Here is a 23,337-nt window from a genome sequence, read left to right as displayed (position 1 = left end):
CTTTTTGTCCTGGGGAAACTTCGAGGCAGAAATGTTGTGTTGTTTCTAATACTTTGATCCTCTCAAGCAGCTAAATAAGATCATGAAAATACGCAAGAGGTAACATGTATATGCTAATTAAAACATCTTTATTATCTTTGTAAATGCATCATATTTGACACTCTTCTCCTATTAGATTTTGCGCTTAATGAAGGTTCTGTCGGAGCACAAAAAAAGTGCAAATTTCAATTAGCGGAAAGTGGAAACGGCTGTCGCTTTTAATCGCTCTTGTTTCGCGTGGAACATTGTCATGTCTGTCAAGTGTGATGGTTTCCATAAAAGTAATTACACGCCAGCCGTAACGCCGTCGTGGCATAATCAGCGTCCATATGCTCGGCCGAGGTTTCCATCAACGGCAATAACAAAAAAAATAGACTTTATTGCCTTGAAATGCGATCCATCCAGTTCATTAAAAAAGTGGAAATAAAAAAAAAAAGATGAAATGAAACGTGCAGTCATAAAAGTAAGTTAATATTTATAAAAACTCTTGATACAGTATTTCTACAAATACTGGAAACTCAACTGAAGTTGGGGTGAGTCCTTTGCTGAAAAAAATTGTATATTGTACAAACACAATCAAACAAAAAATAATAAGGAATAAACTGATTTTATACAGTGTAATTACTGTACAGTACGTACTCTGATATCCGTGTGTTGGTTGTGTGCCTTTAAGTGGCGTGACCGAGTGAGTGACATCAGGAGATAGTGTCGGTCAGTCGGCGCGTGAGCGTCTGGGCGTGAGCGGTGACCTACAGCAGCCCCGTTCTCGTTTTGCATTTGTGTGTTTGACTGTTTGTCTCGTTCAATAAACGTCCGAAAGTCCATCATCGACTGTGGCTTTCCTTGCCCACATGCCAGGACATTACAGTACCCTAAATTAAACATATAGAGAAATAAGAAGAGAAAAACAAAGTAGTACTTACTAGAAAAACAGCAGACGGAAATACCTACAGGCAGGACGGAATGAACGTTGGAATGCAACAAAGCTGGCAAGGCAATGGCAACAAGCAAAGTACAATTTCTTGGCGTTCTTCTCCTGCGTCTCCCATGCTTAAATACACTGCTGATGACAAATCACCAGCAGCTGCATCGCGGGAGACTCCGCCCACTGACCAGCACCCAGGGACTGCAACACAACAGAGAATTTCACACAGGAAACAAGCAAACAAAACAGGATATGACAGTGCTCCCCTACCCCGCGTCCTCTCCTCAATGGATGCCCCCTAGTGGCCTACCAGGTTTCTCAGGGTGATGAGAGTGGAAGATGGGGTTAAGAGTGGGATCCAGGATCCAGGAACCCATTGCCGTTCCTCTGGGCCATATCCCTCCCAGTCGACCAGATACTGTACACCCCTGCCCCTTCTTCTGGAGTCCATAATCGGCCTCACAGAAAAAACAGGCGCACCGTAGACCAGGCGCAGAGGAGGAGGGGGCACCTATGACAGACTCAGCGGGCTGGAGGAAACTGGCTTCAGTAATGACACATGAAAAACAGGGTGGATCCTGAGAGAAGGCGGGAGCTTGAGCCATGCAAGGCCCAAAACAGGTGGCAATTGGGTTGGCATAACAAAAAAACGTCTGGTCTCGTGATGGTTACCTGACAAGACCAACCCCAGGGACTCAGTCTCATGTGTAACAGTGGCGATAAGGTCCCCATTAAGATCCCTTCCCTCGTTAGCATTCCTCAATTTAACTATCAAACATTTAAGTGTTTCAACGACCGACAAGTCCACAAAACAATCGTCGGCCCCAAAATCCACCAGTGCTCTAACTTTAAGGCGGTTACCATTAAGAAAAATCCTACCAGGGAGCTGAAGGAGACTAGTTGCTCGGGTGAGAGTCCTAGAAGGGGTCGAATCAGTCTCATGCAACTCACAGTTATTTGTTTGGTCCTGGGGCTTCATGGAGGTTGGCTGACTTGGCACCGTTGAGCTGTAGCGGCGTGCAGACTCGTTCCCGCCAGTCGGAAGTGGTTTCCTTGGGCATGATGAAACCTGGTGTCCTGGTAGCCCGCAGTACAAACATAGCCGGCCTGTCATACGTCAGTTGCGTACCTGGATGCCGAGTCGTCGAGCTCGCAGTTGCATGGCCTCCTCCCCACGTGACTGCCAGCCCGGATCCACTGAAGGAAGAGGAGCCGGGCCGAATCCCGGATCTGATGCCGCCAGCGCTGGTGTTTTGTCGTTGCTCTCAATGGTCGCCACCTGAGCTCCCCCGAAAAATAAAATAATTAAAAACAGTGAAAAACAATAGCAATGACAAATATCACTACTTTTCTTCTAAATTAAATGCTGACATAAGGCTGAAGGTAAATAATTTTTTGGTTTGTTACAAGCCCAATTCCAATGAAGTGACGTTGTGTTAAACATAAATAAAAACACAATACAATGATTTGCAAATCATGTTCAACCTATATTTAATTGAATACACTACAAAGACAAGATATTTAATGTTCAAACTGATAAACTTGTTTTTAGCAAATAAACATGAACTTGGAATTTTATGGCTGCAACACTTTCCAAAAAAGCTGGGACAGGGTCATGTTTACCACTGTGTTACATCACCTTTTCTTTGAACAACATTCAATAAAGGTTTTGGTACTGAGAACACTAATTGTTGAAGCTTTGTGGGTGGAGACAGTTCTGGACTGCAGGCAGGCCAGTCTAGTACCCGCACTCTTTTACTACGACGCCACACTGTTGTAACACGTGCAGAAAGTGGTTTGACATTGTCTTGCTGAAATAAGCAGGGGCCTCCATGAAAAAGACGTTGCTTGGATGGCGGCCTATGTTTCTCCAAAACCTGTATGTACCTTTCAGCATTAATGGTGCCTTCACAGATGTGTAAGTTACCCATACCATTGGCACTAACACAGCCCCATACCATCACAGATGCTGGTTTTGGAACTTTGCGTCCATAACAGTCTAGATGGTTCTTTTCATCTTTGGCCCGAAGGACACGACGCCCACAATTTCCAAAAACAATTTGAAATGTGGACTCGTCGGACCAGAGAACACTTTTCCACTTTGCATCAGTCCATCTTAGATGAGCTCGGGCCCAAAGAAGCCGGCGGCGTTTCTGGGTGTTGTTGATAAATGGCTTTTGCTTTGCATAGTATAGTTTCAAGTTGCACTTACGGATGTATCGCAGAACTGTATTTACCGACATTGGTTTTCTGAAGTGTTCCTGAGCCCATGCGGTCATATCCGTTACACATTGATGTCGGTTTTTGATGCAGTGCCGCCTGAGGGATCGAAGGTCACGGGCATTCAATGTTGGTTTTCGGCCTTGCCGCTGACATGCAGTGATTTCTCCAGATTCTCTGAACCTTTTGATGATATTATGGACCATAGATGATGAAATCCCTCAATTCCTTGCAATTGTATGTTGAGGAACATTGTCCTTAATTTGTTATTTTCTCACACACTTGCTCACAAAGAGGTGAAACTTGCCCCATCTTTGCTTGTGAATGACTGAGCAATTCAGGGAAGCTGCTTTTATACCCAATCATGGCACCCACCTGTTCCCAATTCACCTGTTCACCTGTGGGATGTGCCAAACAGGTGTTGGATGAGCATTCCTCAACTTCCTCCGTCTTTTTTTGCCACCTGTCCCAGCTTTTTTGGAACGTGCCATAAAATTCCAAGTTCATGATTATTTGCTAAAAACAATAAAGTTTATCAGTTTGAACATTAAATATCTTGTCCGTGTTGTGTATTCAATTAAATGCAGGTTGAACATGATTTTCAAATCATTGTATTCTGCTTTTATTTATGTTTAACACAACATCCCAACTTCATTTGGAATTGGGGTTGTACGTAATTTAAAGCTTAGCGGTGCAGTCATGATTTATTTGGATGGCTTTGATGGCCATTTCCACTGCACTGAGGAATTTCCCTCCAATCTCTCATTTTGGTGACAAATTTACATTCTTTAGTGACAAGAGGCACAATGCTTATACTTGACATCATCTGTCAAGATCATCATCGTCAACACGGGCGCGTCCAAATGTTATCCCGAGTGCAGCCAATTTGGCGGCGTTGAAAAATTTAGTATCCGCCTAATTCGCATATTTTGGCGCGTTAAAATTTTCATGCGGCGACGTTCCTTGTTTAGGCCTGAAAGGAAGGCGAAAGACAGCCTGTGATGAGCCAAAGGAGCAGCTGTCAATGACGCGTCGCCAGCCTCGTGACTTTTTGGCGAGACGTTGACAGCCACCCAGGAAGGAAGGAGTTATTTTTCCCTTCCTCAAGCTGCCGCATGATTAAAAGGCAAATGAGTGACACGCCGCTCGACATCCCAAATCAGCCGGCTGCATTAATATTTCACACAGATGGCAGCTGCGTATCAAAACAACATGCGGCTGAGGCCCACATTCGCGGGGCGCTCCAATGTCCCACGGGCCCTGAATGCAACACAGGCTCATTTCTTGGCCACTAGGGTTGTCATTCGTACACGCTCGGACAAAAACGGCAATTTGGGGGAAATTATGTAACTGTTTCACTCTGTCGGAAGTGAAAATTGAATTCCACTAGCTTAACGCTAATGCTAACACATAATAGGAAACACAAAACCAATAAGACAATTTTTACCTGAATTCAGTAAAAAAAACACCCAATGAGCGGTTTTTGATTATCCTCATAGGGCATTGGGATTAGCGTTAGCATTTGTGACCAGACCTTTCAAGGGCGTATGTTGTTTTTTTCCCCTCCTGTAACATGGAGAACACGAACACGTCCATTGTGACTGTTTTCAAATCTTTCAAATTGTTAGCATTTTTTTTTTTTTGCCTCCGAAATGATGTTGTCGCATAAAAGAAAACATTCTGAAATGACATATTGAAATCTGTTTTCAGAGCAATCTTAATTAAATGGCCCCTGAGCTGTGGTGGAATTTCCTGATTGGGCTTTAACAACAGCACGAGCATCGGCTGAAGACGAGACCAGTATGTTGTTATTTTTCTAGCCTATGTCGGCAGGTTGGTGCGAGTCAATCAGCTGATCTGAAATTAACTTTATGGCTCTTGTCGGGCGGATGAGGTTGGGAGGGAGGCGGCGGTCGAGAGGTGGGTAACGACTTAAAAGCCGCCTTTTCGGGACGACCTCAATCGGAAAGCGACATGCAAATGAGGCTGATGGCGCCGTAAATTTTCCGGCGGGTGTGGGTGTGGGGGGATGATAGCGACCGATGATTAAAGTATGAATGTTAAAGAAGGGGGCTGGGCGGGCGGTGCGATAATGAGGATGGCAGAGGCGGATAACCTATCTGGCGTGAAGCGACTGGAATAAGCCGGTCAGCGAGGCCACACCGCGGCCTCCCCAGGCCCCGGACCGCGGTCAATATCTGTCGTCATTTAACGTTAGCCACGCCAAAATCCATTGACCGGGACGGTCCATGGATTTTTGACCTTCCCCGGCCGCCACGTAATTATAAAGAAGTCCAGTACGTTCGTGCAGGAAAAGGTTACATGCCGAGTACGACCGAGCGGGAAAAGAGCGGGAAATAAATAAATATAGCATATATTAATAATGAATGAGTGGCATTTGGGGCAGGGAGCTGTTTGTGTGTGATTGCATGGCTGCTTTCAAGCATAAAACCTCCGCCGCCCGCTCGCAAAATGTCACAAAAGCTGATTTATGGTCTGTCTTGCCAGTGCATTATTTGAGCTTGACAATCTTAATCATTCACACTTCCCACACGGCGGTGGCCGCCCGCCCGCTTCGTTCGCTCTCTCGCTCGCTCTCACTGTTTGCTCCCTGCGACCGCCTTAATGGATTATTGAAATATAAAAATAAGCGGGTGTGAAGGATACACCCACCCCCCACCACCCCCCGATCACCACCACCGCCAACCCCCGGAGCGGTATCAAAATGTCAGGTTTGTACTTACAAGCCGGCGCTGCTCGACGGGGTCAAGGGCTTCAATTACTTGTGTACTGCGACGTGAAAGGTTATGTCGCCCGCTGGCTGTTTACACTGACACAGCGGGCAGGTAACCGCAGCGCTACCGCACAACAAACAATATGGATCTCTGACGGGAGAACGCACCGAAGGTTTTCAACTATTAAACTTAACTGAAAGATGGGAATACACTGTGTGAATGAAGTTCCTTTCAAGGCAGATTCACTTCATATTTGAGCCAGATTTCGAGCTTCTATCTGCCATCTGTAGTCATTGGGGAAGCACAACGGTCGGATCCATTTCTGGTAACGACAGAGCTAGTGTACAGCACATGATAAGGCTCTCTTACACGAGAACATGGTGGAAGTTTTTAACGATTAAAGTTATCCGAAAGGTAAAGCCCGTTTCAAGGCAGATTCAGTTTCTATTCAGGTTCCATTTGAAACATCTTCGGGTGTCTTTAGTCACGGAGGACGAGCAGCGGTCAGATCAGTTTCTGGTAATAGCGGCACTGCTTCAAGTCAAACGATACAGATCTATTTCGGGACAGCGTGGTGAAAGTTTTCAACTATTAAACTTATGCGAAAGATGGGCATATACTTTTAATTCAGTTTCGTTTCAGGCCCGATTTCAAAAGTCGTTGGGCGTCGTTAGTCATGGGGACCAAAGGTGATCGCATAAGTTTCTGGAAATTCGAATTTGGTCGATCTTGACTTTTTCCCCACACCGTGCCTGCGCAAAGTAGATGAACAGCCAGCTTATGAAGATTGTTGTCGTTCGACAATCGGCAACCGTTTCAAAGCGTACTACCGACAAGGGCTTAACGCTTGAAAGTAGGATGGTGTTGAAACACGACATTAATGACACGCTGAGGTCTCCCCCCCCCCCCCCTCCCTCTACCACCCGAGAGTCCTCAGCATCGATAAAGGAGTTGTTGTAAAAGGCCTGAGAGTTATTGGGAGGGATATGAAATGTTCTAAATGTCATTAATTGACACCTTTTTCTGTCGGAGCTGGCAGAAGGGAGACAGAAAGGTCACACCTGAGGAGGGGGGGCATAGGGGTGGTAGATATATATATATATATATATATGATGCCCCCCACCACCACCACCACCACCAGCTTGCTGAGTTATGGCTGTCGTTAACGTCGCGGAATGGATGGAAGGAGTCGCTTCTGAAAGCCTCCATCGATCTGCTTCCTGCTTCCCCGACAATCAAAAGCGCCTGAATGTAGCCGAGGGGTTTGTCGGGCGGAGGTGGGGGACTCCAATCACGTGACTTCACTCCAGCCAGACTACATTTGGCCAAAACTTATGAAAGACTTGACTCGACACGGTATTCAGAAGACTCGACTTGAATTTGACGCACACCGAGCAACGCAGCTGAATGCGACCGAAGTTGACCATTGCGGAAAAAAAAAAATACAGGTGGCAGCTAGTTGCCACACACCGAGGGGTTGAGCACCGCACGTCTATGGAAAATGGAAAAGCTGTGACCCTGTATCAGGTTTTGAGGCTACAAATATAGAATACTGTTTTTTACTGTTTTTTTTTTTTGTTTTTTTTAATTGAACCACAAAAACATGGCGCGATTGTCAAGGAAGACGTGGATTGACACAGTGATATTTTGAGAGGCTTTTGGCAGTGATTGTTCACCCCATTTACTGACATGCTTGTCAGCGCCGCCGTACCGATGCCAAAGATCATGTGCATTTTTCATTCATGTTAGATCTGCAACGTTGTGACAAGATTCGCCGGCGATGCAAAACCAGCGGCCGACAGTCGGCTCAACTGAACGTTGCAGTGTGGCGACGGCAGCAGACGGACGGGCTGGTCGAAAGTGAGAGAAGATTGGAAGACGTGATGCCAATAACGCGTCATTCGTAACTCGTCCACTTCAAGCATTAAAGGTCAATGCGGAGTAGTAAAGTCGACTTGTCCACTAGTTGACTAATTGATTCAACCCCTAATGTAAATCCAGCCAAAGTGCAGGAGGTCGACCGTTGGTGTTACCACCCCTAAGACGCCCAAATTCACTTGAGGACAATTCAACGCTGGCTCATGCAGGTGCTCGTTAAAGTGACCAGATGATATCAAAGGTTCTGGTAGTGTGAGGTGCCCCCCTCTCCCCCCTCCTCCAGCTTCACTCGGTGACAGGCAGCAGCGGTGGCGGAAAAAGATGGTTAATTTCTGACGGAATATTATGCTACATCACCACTTGGCATTTAAAGTGAAAAATGACTTTCTGCTTGGCCTGTCGCCGTTGCAGTCTCCCCACTTGCACGCCCCCCCCCCCCTCCGCCTACCCCCCACAAAATGAAGGCTGAGGAAGGAGGGTGCGAGCAGCGAATGACGGCTCCAGATGAGGAAGTAGAAGGAATGGAGATGATTAGAAATGTCTGACATTGGTGAACTACGCCTCGTGAGCTGCTCTGATTCGCTGTCAAGCGTCGTTAGCAACGTGCTAACAAAAAAAAAAAAAGTTTTTCTAGCTTTTTCCATTCTTTCGTAAACAGCTGTAAAACACGGTTTGGTTTAATCAAAAACACCAGTTTTCTGACTAAAAAAAAAGAGGAGAAAATAATGCTTGTTGAGAAAAGTAGTAGAAAAGTGAGTTCTTTTTTATATTTTATTTTGTGACACCCAAAATGACAAAATCAGGACTAACAAAAGGCTTTTGATGTCGGAATAATCATTTATATACAGATAAACAACCACGAAACGCGCCGAGAGCAACGCTGACTCGCCTCTTTTTTACATGCCCTTCGTCATCCACTCCAAAGGCCTCTTTTCTCCTGATCGCGACGCACACTTTTCACGCTGGTCTTGCAAACCTGAATTTCACGGGCAAGCTGGGCGAGAACCTCTTCCACATCTACCCGTTGAAAAACATATATATGCATCGGTGGCAGAAAATGACGGGATTCCATTTGACGAGTATGAATGTCCATGGCAGTCGGTGAGTTCATGACGATTTGGATGAAACAAAACAATTTTAAGATCATGTGTGCACGCTTTGCATTTCTTTAACACTTAACTTCAAAGATGTAAAGACGGAAGTTAAAAAAATGAATGTAGAACAGATAAAATGAAAAAAATAAAATAAAATAACGGTGGAAATGTAATACGTTACATTGACCCGGAAAAGTAAATATTACATAAAGTATTCTTGTATCTTGTCCACTTGTTTGTGTACGAAATCAGACGTGTTGTCGCGCTTGTGTTCCATTGTGTGTCAATACGGCTGGTGGGCCGGAGCCACACCGTCACGAACGACAGCCGGCGACTCATCATGTTGGATTTACGTCGCTCTGCTCGTCGCCGCCCAACTTGAGCTGCTCTCCTGCCGCCCGGCCGCGATTTATGTGTCGCTTAATGCGAAGCGACAGCGGCGTCCTTGACTCCTGTCAGCGCTCCGGCCCGACGCCGGGAAATAAAAATACGCCGAGTTGACACTGCCGTAAGCCGCTAATCAGCAGCCATGTGTCACTCTGAGGACTCCGGAACTTTCCTCTGAAACGAGTCCTACAAGTGGAGTCCGAAGTCCAAGGATGAGGAGTACTGAAACATCTGTGCGTCATTCCAGAGTTGGTGGACATTTTCTGTCACGGATATATTTTAAAATAGCGGTAATTAGGTTCTGAAGACGTGTCACTCAACATACATGTAACCCTGTTTACTAAAAAAACAAACATTATGGCCTTCTAGAGAAGAAGAAAAAAAAGTGAGATACATTACTCAGCAGGAATGACATCATCAAGCTAATTGCTCCGACCAGGTAATTTTACATATTTTTTCAATGTTTTCAGCCATAATGGTGTACACTATGCCCCTCAAAAACAAATTATCAGAAAAATACATACAAATCATAAGTTTGTTCTTGACCGGTTAGCATATCAGTTAACATAGCTAGCTTGTACTCTTGAGCAAAACCTAGCATTGATTTGCAACCCTGTTACTATAATTAGAGTAATAGTCCAAGCGAATTACTTTTCATGTAAAATGTAACTTTATGAACCGTAAAGGATTTCTTCAGTAACCTTTTTTAAATATACTGTATATTTTTCAGGTGCCTGGAATCTGTAACAGCGTTTTGGGGAATCACGGAAAAGTATACGGTGTGACGAATATGTTATCTCGTAAAACGTGCGATGTTAATGGTTGAGCTGTTTGAAATATTCATATGGTGGTTTGTTATCTGTTCTTGGAAACATAGGAAAAATGTAAAACATATGGTCTGTTTTTTTTTTTTTTTTTCCCAATGTCAGTGCCTAAAATGCTGAAATCCAATGCTGAAATGACACCTGCAGTTCCTCGCATCCTTGGCGTTTGGAACTGCCCAAATATCTTCAAGGCTTTTTTTTCGACGGGTTAGGTTTAACACCATCAACGCCACATTGACCGAGTGGTGAAAATAAATTCCTGTAGCTGCACTTTTTATTTTCGCGCTCAACATGTCGTGGGTTCTTCCTTGGCCACTTTGACAGAAATTGATTTTGTGCTTTTTGGACTATCCTTTAACTGCACTTCTCCTGTTATTGACTATTTTTACTATGTCAAAATGATTACTAAAAAACATCCTCTGGCGTCCTCTGTGAAATATTTACAGCGTTCATGCATGGCTGGTGGTGCCATCTGGCCACGTGACCCGCCACTTTGGCACAACCTATTCCGAATCAGAACAGGATTCAAATGTATCAAATATGATCGTCGAAGTGTTCTTGCTTCAGGCTGTTTTATTTCCCACAATAAATGTTCATTCAACACAGCTTCACTCCTTGGAAGTCCACTCGCTTAATGCTAAAATACAATGGGAAATGCCATATATGGGCTGACAGCTATTAGCATAGCATTGGGTTCATTTTAAACCATCAAATAAATATCCAATCAATTCTTTTTCGATCCATAAATATACTGAAATATAATAAAGTGAAATATCAACAGAGATCCTGTTAGTTCATCACTAAATGCGCTTTAATTCCCGTGTTGCAAACACTTTTTATTGCGACGAACACAACAGTGAGTGTTAAAAAGGCGTCGACAACGAGTATCAAGTGACTGGCTGCAGCACTTTGATGTGTGTGCGCGCGTGCGTGCGTGTCCTGCGGGGCTGCCTTGTTCACATCGGTCTTCTCGCTCATGTTCGACAACCTCGTCTTGTTTGTACACAAACGCGAGCGCTTGTCACTTTCATCCTTTTGTGTGCATGTTTGTGTGTGTCTGTGTGTGTATCACAAACATCAGTGTCGTCAGTGTCGGACAGCTGACATGCAGTGCTTATGTTTTACATACACACGTGTTTACTTTTGTGCTAATGTATGCACTGATATGTTTAATTATACATTGTACGTCTTATTAAGGCGGCACGGTGGACGACCGGTTAGAGCGGCTCACTTAGTTGCATGGCGGTGCTCCTGAGCCCGGCCTCCCCACACACACACACACACACACACACACACACACACACACAGCGGTGTTCGGGATGTACACAGGAAGTGATCTAAACGGTTTTCTCCCAGGGGAGCAGTTAACTTGAGACACGAGTAAGATGACGTCTTACCACGACTACCAGCACCACATGTCTCCGCTAACCCCAAACACATGCTAACGTGCTCAACACATCCGCCGGTGACATCATCACTTCCTGTTTTTACGCGGAACGAGGAGGAGTGACGACATCGCCGTGGAGACGTGCCGTGTTAAAAAAATAAAAAATACGCAGACAACAACATGAATGGAACGTACTCGCTAGCATGATAAACCTCGCTTGACGTCCATCCAGGTCACTTTAGCGAGATCAGTAGCGCCCCTGGGGGAAAAAAAAAAACCAAAAAATAAAATTAAAACTTGACACGGAATTCGGAGGACATGAAAAAGTCTCAAGGATCCATACTGGAGATTTGAACAAAAAGTCAATAGTTTGGGCTTGCACTTTGAAGAACTCCTACTAACTTGTTCATCGCTGCTTGCAGTGTTATTCTTCTTGTAATTATATTCTGAAAGAGTAACTTTAAAAAAAAAAATTTTAAATAATATATATATATATATATATATATTTATATATATATATATATTATCCATGCTGGGATGAACATTTCGTTACGGCACTCCCAAACAAACAAACAAGTTCCCTGACGCGCGGTTGGTTCTTAGCTGCGTTTGCGCGTCTGACAGGTGGAAAGCGGCGCCCGTGCGTGCAGATTGTTAAGAGTCTTACGGCCAGCTAGTTAAAAATAAAATCTAAACAGGCTGGAGGAGGCTGGCTAAGGTCTGAAGAATCAAGGCGAGCGCTGAGAGTTTAGCTCGGGGACACTTTTATTTTATTTTTTATTTTTTTTTTGGGGGGGGGGGGGGGGCGTGTTTTGCTTTGATCCAGCTTTTCTCCGAGTGCTCTGGAGTAAGCCGCGCAATGTGAAATGTGCGCGCGGCGCTAACGCCACAAAAGGCTTACTTATCTGGGCATTACCTATTAAAGGTTTAAGCCCTCGGCGTCCCCTGATAAACACTTCCTATAAGGCCGCTATCTCCCCGCGGCCTTATCGCGTACTTGAAGGTCCTTCCAGCCGTAATTTGTTTAATTAAAGTGTCATTTTGAGAGGGAAATATGGCCGCCGCACGCAAAGAAGTTTACCCGCATTTTCATCCGTCCTTTGCCCCCCTCTGCTTGCTCTTTGTCCACAGCTTAGATTTAGATTAACTCACTTCTTTTCCACACTATTTTCTCCTCGTGTTTGCAGCAAGGGATGGGGGGGGGGGGGGGTTTGGAAGACCCCACCCCACTTCTTTTAAATGCCCCCCCCCCCACACTCGGAGCACATTAGCTGCTATCTTAAAGGCGCCCTGAGAGGATTGGCTGTGCGGCCCCAGGATGGCGCTCGCCTTGTCAGCGCTTTGCCTGATTTCACTGAGATTTCATTAGACGAAAAAAAAAATAAATAAATAAAAAATAAACGGAGGAAAATGCAAGAAAAACAAAACAAAACAAAAAACAAGCGCGGGCGTGGACGCCGCGACAGGATAAACGACGACACGTTTAAACGTGCAAGGTAAACGTGGGAAGGAAGCGCGGTGACGGGCTGGAGCTACACTTGAAGCCTCTAGTTACGTTCCTTTGCCAGGGACAGCAATAATGCTACCGGGTCACTTTGACCCGGGGCGTGTTTAATTAGCCAAAACTGTCAGAAACACTTGAAACAGTATTTATTCTCTTGTAACTGTTTTGTTCAGTGCTAAATTGACCCACGGACTTTATGCATCAAGACAAACTTGTATTCAAGCACAACGGACCTGGGACATGTTTAATCAAGAAACGATGAAAAGAAAATACAGTGTAAATATGTATTTATTGAATTTATTTTTTTTTTTTTTTTGGCATTATTTTAAAAATTTAAATAAGCTATTTTTGGTCCAAATGAAATTCTCTTGTTTATTTTGTATTTATTTATTGGTAACTCTTCTTTTCAGGGTCAAATTGACCCGCTGCCTTCTTGAATCAAGCCAAATTTGTCACGCAAGCACAGAACCAGGGCACATTTCATTTGCCATAAGTGTCCGATTTGTTGGACGATTCCTTTTGAATCGGATTTTGATCCGTAAATCATTCATTACTCATTCGTCGTTTTTTTCAGACAGATCAAATTGTCCGTAGGTGCGAACGTGTGTGAGAATGGTCGTTTGTCCGTATGTGCCCCGTGATCGGCTCGCGACCAGGTCAGCCGGGATAGGCTCCAGCTCACCCGCGAACAGATTGCGAAATATGACTGCTCTTATCTTTTACTCTGACACGCGGAAAGCTTCTTAATGTGACTGGGAAAGAAATTCTCCAACGGGCCGAGTTGAAGTTTGCCGGTCGGCGCTTCGACTTCGACTGCGTCAAACTTTTTCAAAGCGCAACTTGCAATGACCTGAGTTCAGCAGTAAATTCCGAAAAGGGAAGCAAATCCAAACCAGAGAGCTTTGCATATATTTTATTTCGACGGGGTAATTATGGAGTCTCTCTTGGCGTTTGACAAGGCCTCTAATGAGTTCTCCACGGACCTCGCCTTTATTTGCGTGTTTGTTTGTTATTTTTAAACTTGATTAAGTCCCCTTGTATTTATCAAATCAAAGAGGAGGGGAGCTGAACGTCTCCGAGTAGGTGAGATCAGACTCTTCTTCCAGCTTTTGTTTTGTTTGGCTTTTTCTTTGGCTTCTTTGCGCAAAATACACAGAAGTGACGTCACGTGCAAATAAGTAACCATCAAGAACATCTGAACTTTATTTGGGGTTAATCTGAGGCACTGTAAATTATGGCAGGTGTGTGCCGATTCCTCTTTAATCGGACTTTGGATGAGATCGGTTCAGTCTGAATTTAGCCGCATCCCGCTGTTGTCAGAGGGTCTCCACACTTATCTGAGTTGCTTATTTTACCTTCCCCTCTGGCAAATACTTCCTTCTTTCAATTGGGTTGTGCAGGTTATAGGGCACATTGACAAATGTGATGCATATGTCGTATTCATTTATGTTAATACTGAGTGTTTTGTTATATATATATATTTTTAACATTTTACACTAAACAGTGTCATAGAAGTGTATTTTTATACTTGACTCTCACGAATGTGAACAATTGAGATGTGCATGACATTTCTTTCATTGTGCTTATTAATATTAAGAATGTAAAAAAAAAAAAAAAAAAAAAGTGTATTTATGATGATTACAGTTGGATTCTTTGTATTTTGATTATTTTCAATGGCAAAAAAAAAATAATGTCTGAAGAACGTTTCTTTCCTATTTTATTGAAAAAAAGCACATTGTGTGTTTCTTCCTGGATTTGCGACGAATCGTATTTAACGGTCCGCGCGATCTCCGAGCTGATGAAGGCGTCCGCACGGGCCCATGCATCAGGAAGCTGGCGCGTACGCCACCTTGCAGCGGCCGTATCTGCTTCGGCGTGACTTTGCAAGCGCTTTTGGAAACAGCAGGCTAAGATTAATGAAATGATTATCATGACTGATGATGTTACCTATTCCTGCAAAAAAAAAAAAAAAAAAAATGACTTTGGCGGCATAATGGTCAAATGGCGGGCGCGGGTGACAGAATTATTAAAAGAGGAAGAATTGAGTAATTCCCCTACATTTATCAGTCTGCACATCAGAGTTAATATTAATATATATTGTAGATCTCACCTCACTATTCTTCTTCATATTTCCATCCTATTAGGACACCAGCCACTTCATTCAAATCCAAGATGGAAGCTAAAAAAAAAAAAAAAAGAGTGGGGATCGGGGCGGGTGACGCGCGCTGACCACAAAATGGTAAATGGGATCTCGCTAGCGCCATCTTTTACCCCCCCCCCCCCCCTCCCCGGTGACATGATAAATACCTGCAGCGCGGCGTGATGAATGTTTTTATAACGCGTGGCAGCGATAACGTTCCACTATTCATATTTGGCCGCCGTGTAAAAAGCGCAGAGATAAAGTATGCTACTCGAGCTGACCCGCTGCTTGAACACGGGAAGTCAACCTGCCGCGTGATAAATAAACAGATAAATCATGATAAATAGCATGGAAATAAGCATCTATCGCAACGCTCACATCTTTATGGAGTGGGAGGGTTTTTTACAGGAGCGACAATACAGAGGTGGACCGTTTCGTGCTTTATGGGAAATCGCCCAAACTTTGCGCTCCCCAAAAGCAATGGCGTAAGTTTCTCCGATTTGATAGCAATCGGACACAAGCTTCGAGGATGAGTTTGTTTTTAAAAGACACCTGGAAATGGTCAAAATGGCCGTTTCAAAGCAAAAAACGGAAGGTCTCCTGTGTCATGGCGTCTTGAGACTTTTTTTTTTTTTTTTTTACCGAATTCCATGTGACGACTCCGACGCCTCCATTAAATTAACTGTAAAATACGAGGAGAGACAACATTTGCACGCAACGTATGGGACACGCATTACCACCTTCGTGGTCACCATTATAGTTGTCTACTGACTAACTGTTGCGGCCCCCCCCCCCCAAAAAAAGAAGCCAAATAAAAATAAAAATAAAATTGAAGCCGCTATGTCTGCTGAGAGTAGTGCCTTGACTATTTCTTTTTGTATTTGTTTCCTGAGATATAAAACTTTTCTTGCCCAATTTCTTTGGTCTTGAGACGAAAAGCAAATATTCGAGATACGACTGCGCCTCAGACTCCCACCGCTAGATGGCGGCAGCAAATGTTTGCGCAGTTTATGTGGAGAGCAAATGTTACCCCTGTGCTTTTTATGCTGCACAATATTGCCGAGTGAATTTTTTTTCCTGACGAAAATAAAAACAATGTGGCTGGAACAGCTTATTTGCATTTTCATTCGTTTCAATGGGGGAAAGATGATTTGAGATGCAAATGCTTTGAGACACCACTTGTCACTTGCATCTCAAGGCGGCACCGCATTTGTGTGTTTCTTGTGTGATTTGCAGTCACCGCGTGTGTCCAATATTGTGTTCGTCCTCATCGCAGGCCGACATCACGATTCAGTTTTTGAAATTGTATTTATTTATATATATATATATATATATATATGTTTTTTTAATCGAGCGTGGCGCCTCCACATCTGCGGGGCTGTAATGGTGCGATGCGGCCCTGGGAGGCGGTGCGGCGTTTTCCCTCACAGGACGCTGAACGGCGGCAGGAAATACGGCCGCCGTGAGAGGCGCTGGCAGATGGCTGACGAGGCATTTTTGCCCATACCGCCCCAGTAAAACTTTAACTCCCCGAGATTTAGTGCTAGCGCGCTGCACTTAGCGAGCAGCCGCCGCCGGCTCTTCTTTCCTTTTCTTCTTCTTTTTTTTTTTCTTCCCGCTCCCGCCCCTCAAAAGTCCCAAAGTGATGGTTTTGCAAGCGGTGCATAAACATGCTTTATTGATGGCGGCGCTCCGGGATGGAAAGGGTCAGTATCATTTAGCAAAACGACATTTTTAGAGGACAAATAAAAGCTCACATTTGCTCAAACGTTGTCGTCAGGCCTCATCGATTGCGCGTGTAAAAATTAAATTATTCATCGTGTCATAATATTGACTGATGACGACGCCGGGCCATCATTTAGGGAACTGAGAGGTCTCCTAGGCAACAATGGCAATTAAGGCTTTTAATTCGGCCAGCGCAATCTCGGCGGGCCCGGCCTGCTCGTTGCTCTCCATTTGCGTCGGACGTGAAAGTCGTCAGACTGTTTATGCTCATTACGTCTTTTTGCTTCTAATGTTGGGGGGGGGGGGGGGGGGGGGGGGGGGGGGGAATGAATCTATCACTTGAATCAATACCAAAACTGCATATGTCTTAAAACTTTCTGGTGTTATACACGACAGGGTGTTTCCCAGGATACTTGGAAGTTTGTATCTACCTGTCCTCAAATCTCCAATCGCGAGTGAAGTGAGTTCTTGTTCGGCCGCGTGGATCAGTGTGCAACCGACTTAAAGGATGTTGCCGTGACTGGAGGAGTGTCGGGGGTTTTCCGGAGAGCCTGAGGAGGAAAGTAAGAGGCGGAGAGGGGGTCTGGAATGAGCCGTACGGTGCTACTGAACAAGCAGGCGTTATTGGGCTCGGGTGACGGGCTCGCACACCTGCACCCATTTGCCAGCCTGGCATTTGTGTGCGATATTCCTCTAGTGTTATATGTGGAGCTATCATTTGCTTTTACGGCTCACATCTGCCGGTCGTCTCTACCTGCTGCCCGTAAAATGCCAGTGCCGCGCTCGTAACTCTGCTCCGAGATAAAGAACTGCGCCACTTGTATCCCTCTTCCACGATGTTTTAATTTGGAGTGTTGGAGGGGGAAAAAGGCTAAAATGCTCCAGTATTACGAGTTTAATTCGTTCCTCAGCCAAGCTTGCAACTCAATTGACTCCTAATCAATTTTCCCAATTAAAATGCATTGAAATACCATTCATGCATTCCAGCCAACACTTTTTTTTTGTTTTACCTGTTTTTCCTCAAGAAAAATAGCACTGTATTGTAACATAATAAAAGCACACATAAAGAAGCAAACTTAAAAAATTATAGTGTATTACTGTCCGAAAAACTGTGAGCCTGTTGCACTGTTCATTCTTATTGAAGAGCTCCACTCGTTTTCTCTATTCTTGATCATTTACCCGTTACTTTCCACTCTAACACTGTTGACTACCGTTAAAACGTATCACTCCAAAGATTCCTTCACTCTTGGACTGCTACTCTACGTTTTTACGGAACCGCCACGACTAGCGCCTGAGGTGCTAGCCTCTCCAGCCTCTCCAGACTAGCGGCACAAAATTGGCAAGAAGCATCCAGGCTGGACTGGATGCTTCAACAACCCAACTCCCAGTTTTAATGTTTTAGGCTAGGAAGTGTTTATTTTACCACCCCCCAAAATTACAACATACACTTAAAATCCCGCAATATGAAGAAGTATGCACAATATGAATGTAAAACAACAACAACCCGCTATGCACTGAAACCCCAATAGGGAACACTATACATCTGTTTAACGACTTACCTCATTCAACGCTGCAGCCTGATAGGGGATTCTCCACGCCTGAGTACTCGTGCCAGCCACTGCCGCAAATAGCACTCGGTCACTAAATACAACGCTGTGGGCTCTGCACACCAGCTCTGGTATTAAGGTGAAATTATCTTTCTTCTTTAGTGGCAGATATGCATTGCTATGCTGTCATCAGCATAGCAATGGAAGGAAATACCATGCTTTCTCAAGATGCAACCCATGGGCATAAAATACAATGAGAAAAGCAGGGGCTCTCAAAGTGAACCCTGTGGAACCCCACGAGACAGCGGACAAGAACAGCCCCTAGGACTACCAAGGCTTAATGCAACATCGCAAAGTAACTTCTGGCATTCAAAATCCAAGTTCACTTACTAGAAGTTCAAAGCGTCCAAGAGCTTGGATGTGTAAGAGTATTTTGTGACTAGACACATGCATGGGCCTGTGGTATATGGGTAATACCCAGGAAAAACCGTTTTCTCGTCATGTCAAAGGTAAGAATTCGACGTGATTACGACGAGAGACAAGGCTGCTGGCTAAATAGTGTCAGCAATGTTAGCTCAAACCGACGGGCAGACAATTGTTTTAAAGTGCAATTTAATGAGCGTGACGTTGGCATTATTTTACGAGGAATGCGACCGTAGCCATAGTTAGCTTTACCGGCAACATGCCGATATACAGAAGTCACGTGATGTGACGTCGGCCCAAAATCGTCTAGAGGTACCATATAGTTGCTAGCGAGCGATAAGTAACACTGTCTTAAAGGTTACTGCATAAACGAAGGCCTGCGACTCCTCTCAGTCTGCTCTGACAGGATGTGGTCGACCATTAGCGGCGCCTTGTTCTCGTCTGCCACCGCGTTGACAGCGCGGCGTGACACCGACGCGTGCGTTTGTTTGATCCCTTGTTGTCGTTAGCGGCACGTGATGGCCTGCAGGAAGTTTCCAGGACAAGCGCGGCAGTTAAAACGCGATCGAGGTCATACAGTAAGATCTCGGCTCATGGATCTTGCCAGTCAAGTCCACTACTTCGCCTGCACACGACTTCAAAACAGCACATCGCGTGCCTTTTCAAATAAAATCAATTATTAGATGTCCCCAGCTTCAAGTGTTCCTTTCTTTAAAATTTTCCACATAGCTGTACATATTATTTTGCAGATTTTTTTACACTTACTCTCACACACACAGACAAACACACACACTGGGGAACGGAGACAGTCCAGAGCTGCAACTTGCTGTCATCCTGTCACACTGTGCAGGTCCAACCATGCGTGTGTGTGCGTGTGTGTGTGTGTGTGTGTGTGCAGGCCTTGGTCAGGTGACACATCCATGGCCCAGTGAGACAGGTGTCAGAATACACAGAGTCCCCCTTCAGTGTGTCCACAAACACCTGACGGATGCACACACACACGCACACACAAAGATATCAAATTACACATTGCGTGTCTGTGTGGATGTTTTCCCAATCAGCAAAAATCCACGTCCTAAAAAAAATGTCCACTAATTTAAATTATGCGGTGTGTGTGTGTGTGTGTCTGTGCGCATGTGCGTGTGTGATGCCAAGCATGATACCTTAGAGGCCAACAGATGCCGTTACACCCCCACCGCTGCAAAGCGCCTCCTGGTTTTATCGCTCCCGCTCGTTCCCATGCAGCGAGCCGGCATAATGAGCCCTGGAAGGTTTTGGTGGGCGTCCAGGAAGTCAGGCAGGAAGTGTGTGGGTCTGTGTGGAGTGGGGGTGTGAAAACATGAAGGCAGAGAGACCATTCATAATTGGAATGCAACCCTCAAACGTTCAAAGCATGACTGCAAGGACAAACTGTATTTGTTTTGAATAGTGGATGACACAAAATGGCGTCCTTGTCAGCCCAATCCAGGAAATTGCGGATTTGGTTGGAGGTAGAGACTTTTTCAGAATGTTTGTAAACAATGGACTAGCACTGACTTGAACTGAAACCAGGACCTAAACGTTATTGTGTCAAGTTTTTCTCGTGAAAAAAAAAATAATAATGTAAACAATTCCAACGGATTCTGTGGGCAACGAGGATAAATGGAGTGGATGTGGTAAATAGTTGTACACAAATCGCAACAGCGCCTGGTGGCGTAGTAGCTACTTTTAAAGGAAGAGACTGGGATCTAGCGCTGCAGCTATCAAATATTTTTGGAATCGAGTATTCTACCGATTAGCTCATCCATTAATCCAGTAATCAGATAAAAATGGATTTTGCATTATTAAGCAATTTTTGCGAGGCTTTACGCGATCAGGATTTTTGGGGCCCATCGCCGATCAGCGATCAGCGAGTTTAAAAAGCACGATAACCGATCACAAGATGGAGCAATGCGTCAATTTAAATGACCTGTTCATTTACTGTATCTACTTGTGTACTTAATTGCTCCAAAAGTTATATTTACAATAAATATCTTTCTTCCTCTATTTATGCCAGTGAGGCATAGTGACAGACAGAACAAATGATTGGCCTTCTATTCGATGGCAGGACGTAAATACAGTAATTAATGTATCCACTTTTTGTGACGTTTTTGTTTGTTGGTGTGCCGTGAGAGTTTTCAATTGTAAAATATGTTCCTTGGCTCCATAAAGGTTGGAAATCACTGCTCTTGCTAGATCGTATATTCTAATCAGTCAGGTCAAACCGACAGACATTACATGACAGAAATAATGGGTGCTAACTTACTGCAATTAAATGACTTCATTTTTAATTAAATGATTTCACCCACACCGAAACTTGAGAGCATGGTTCGACAGAACGCCGGCATGTTTACGTCCAACCGTTCGTGCTACCGCTAGCTTGCCAGGCTACATAATGTTTTTTGTTGCCTGCTTGCGAGCCGTATCGTATTAAAAGTATGGGAACATACAACAAGCAAGCCTTAAACGAACGTCCTCTCCTGTCCTGAGCACCGGTGACCACCAACGCACGTTTTTCCCCATTTTGTCCTTATAATACCGTCGGCTCGCTCCACGCTTGCTGTCGTCGCCACGGTAACGAGTGTATCCGGTCGCATTTGAGTTGACAAGTTAGAGCCCAATGATCGTAAAAAAACGGCGACGTGTTGTCTGTCCCACACCGCCGACATGGTTTTTTTTGTTCGTTTTTAAAAAAAAAAACTTTATTGGCCATCAGATATTTCCAATGCTACGTTAAAAGACGCGCGACAAGGCTAAAAATAAACTACCTTTTGAATTCAAATATACTGTGCACACGGCGACGCGGAGTAAATCGCTCAATGACGTCATTGATCGGATCGGCGAATTATGACATTAAAGCCGATCAGCCGATCAGCATAAAATGCTAAATATCGGCCGATACCGATAAGGCCGATAAAATCGGTGTAAAGTCACATTTTTGCACACTGTGGGTCGCCATCCTTATGTTCTACTGTAGAATCTGTGACTTACAATGGGTATGGTTTTTAAAAGGCGGGGCCTGACGTGGCAAATTTTACAGTGTTGAGTGACTTGGCGTGAGTAGTGGTCATCGGCAGCTTGTGTATGATTTTGCCTATTACGTGTTTGTCTGTTTTTACCGTTAAATAAAGCGAGCAAAAGTGCAAGACGTCGCGTCTATCCTTGACCATTTGAGAGGGCATTAAAAAAACAATCTGTAGACTACGTTATATTAGCTAACATCGATAGGTTACCTTGCACTTCATCTTCCTTTTTAAGTGTGAAATGATCCCAAACTTTGGACCTTCTCTGTCTTTTACGGACTCTTTTCTCCTGACTTGGCACCGTCACGCCAACTTATTTGTACACGCAGTGGTGCGTGCGAATGAGACGCCGGTAACAAGTCTGTGTGGAAAAATGATCCGTTCAACAGAATGATTTGAGTTATTCGATGGATCGTTGCAGCACTACTGGGATCCAAACCTGCACTATCGGGATTGTGGAAAACATTTTCTCACAGTTATGGATAAAGTTTGTGGTTGAGTTGTCCCTGCGTAATTTAGCAAAACATAATGAGTAGCCTGCTGGCTAACGTAAGCTATCCATTTCAGTGTCAAAACAGCACATTTGTGCTACTAATTAAATGTCTGAATTTCCACCACATTTATTTGGAATCAATTTACCTGTCGAAATTTAAATTACGGCCCGCATTGGGCAGGCTTTTTCTGAGGTTCCGTAGAACTTTAGGCACGACACCGCATGATGGAGAAGTACAGAGGGATCATGATGGAAAAAAACAATGAAAGGAAGAATGCAGCCTTTCCTTTGAGAAAACATAAAAGCCATTGTGGGTAACATTATGACGCATTAAAGCTGTTTTGTATTTTTGCTCCCCAAAAAGCCTGGCCCGTAAATTTTCGGCTGCGCTCTATTAAGTGCGACTGATCCGCATCCACCTGAGGCCGATAAAGGCGGCGTGAAGGAGTGCACTTCCTCCAAGACGCATCTTAGGATTGTATTTTTTGCTCCCCTGCCTCCCCTCTGCTTATCACAGCAAAGTGCTTTTAATTTGCCTCTTCGCCCAGACGTCCCGCTTCCCATTTAACGCCGCGTCTTTATTGGTTGGCGAAACCCCGGCGGGGCGGCGTCGGAGCGTCGGCCACCCTCCGCCGGTGCCTTTATGGCCTCCTCTCCGCCGCGCCATCCACCTTTTTATGTCCCGCCCGAGACCGACAAAATGTCTCCTCAGCAGTTCCGCCGCTCCTCTCTCCTCCATCTTGCAGCGCTTAATTCCCCGCTAAGTGCGTTCGCCGCACTCGTTAACTGATTAAGCAGTTTAATTAGGCCGCGCGGCGGAGACGCCGAGGCGTTCCGAGTTGGGAAGCGGGCGAAATAGCCGAGCTGAGACTCGGGGAGCGGAACTGTGGAAAACAAATGCACCGTGTATTTCTTGGCGGAGAGTAACACTCGAGATTTATTTTGAGGGCTCGAGCGCGGTTTTACCGATTTACA

General features: G+C 44.7%; 1 protein-coding gene across 9 annotated transcripts; it reads right to left on the bottom strand.

Moving 5' to 3' along the window:
* Positions 1–630: 630 nt before the first annotated feature.
* On the bottom strand, positions 631–21,534 carry LOC133473348 (uncharacterized). Of its 9 annotated transcripts, XR_009787037.1 has the most exons (9): positions 21,297–21,534; positions 19,992–20,142; positions 18,418–18,476; positions 17,290–17,409; positions 15,104–15,172; positions 11,685–11,748; positions 1,275–2,243; positions 991–1,165; positions 631–911 (listed from the first exon to the last, which is right to left on the bottom strand). XR_009787037.1 is itself a non-coding variant. In XM_061765012.1 (7 exons), the coding sequence occupies exons 1-7, from the start codon at positions 21,513–21,515 to the stop codon at positions 902–904; spliced, it is 951 nt and encodes a 316-aa protein (XP_061620996.1). In that variant the 5' UTR covers positions 21,516–21,534; the 3' UTR covers positions 631–901. The 9 variants fall into 9 exon arrangements, 1 of the variants encoding a protein (XP_061620996.1); XR_009787036.1 differs by lacking the exon at positions 18,418–18,476; XR_009787038.1 differs by lacking the exons at positions 11,685–11,748; positions 18,418–18,476.
* Between the last annotated feature and the right edge of the window lie 1,803 nt (positions 21,535–23,337).

Source organism: Phyllopteryx taeniolatus, unplaced genomic scaffold (genome assembly GCF_024500385.1).
Source record: "Phyllopteryx taeniolatus isolate TA_2022b unplaced genomic scaffold, UOR_Ptae_1.2 contig_24, whole genome shotgun sequence".
Lineage (NCBI taxonomy): Eukaryota > Metazoa > Chordata > Actinopteri > Syngnathiformes > Syngnathidae > Phyllopteryx > Phyllopteryx taeniolatus.
The sequence above is the reverse complement of the archived record's forward strand: the minus strand, read 5'-3'. Positions and strand labels throughout refer to the sequence as shown.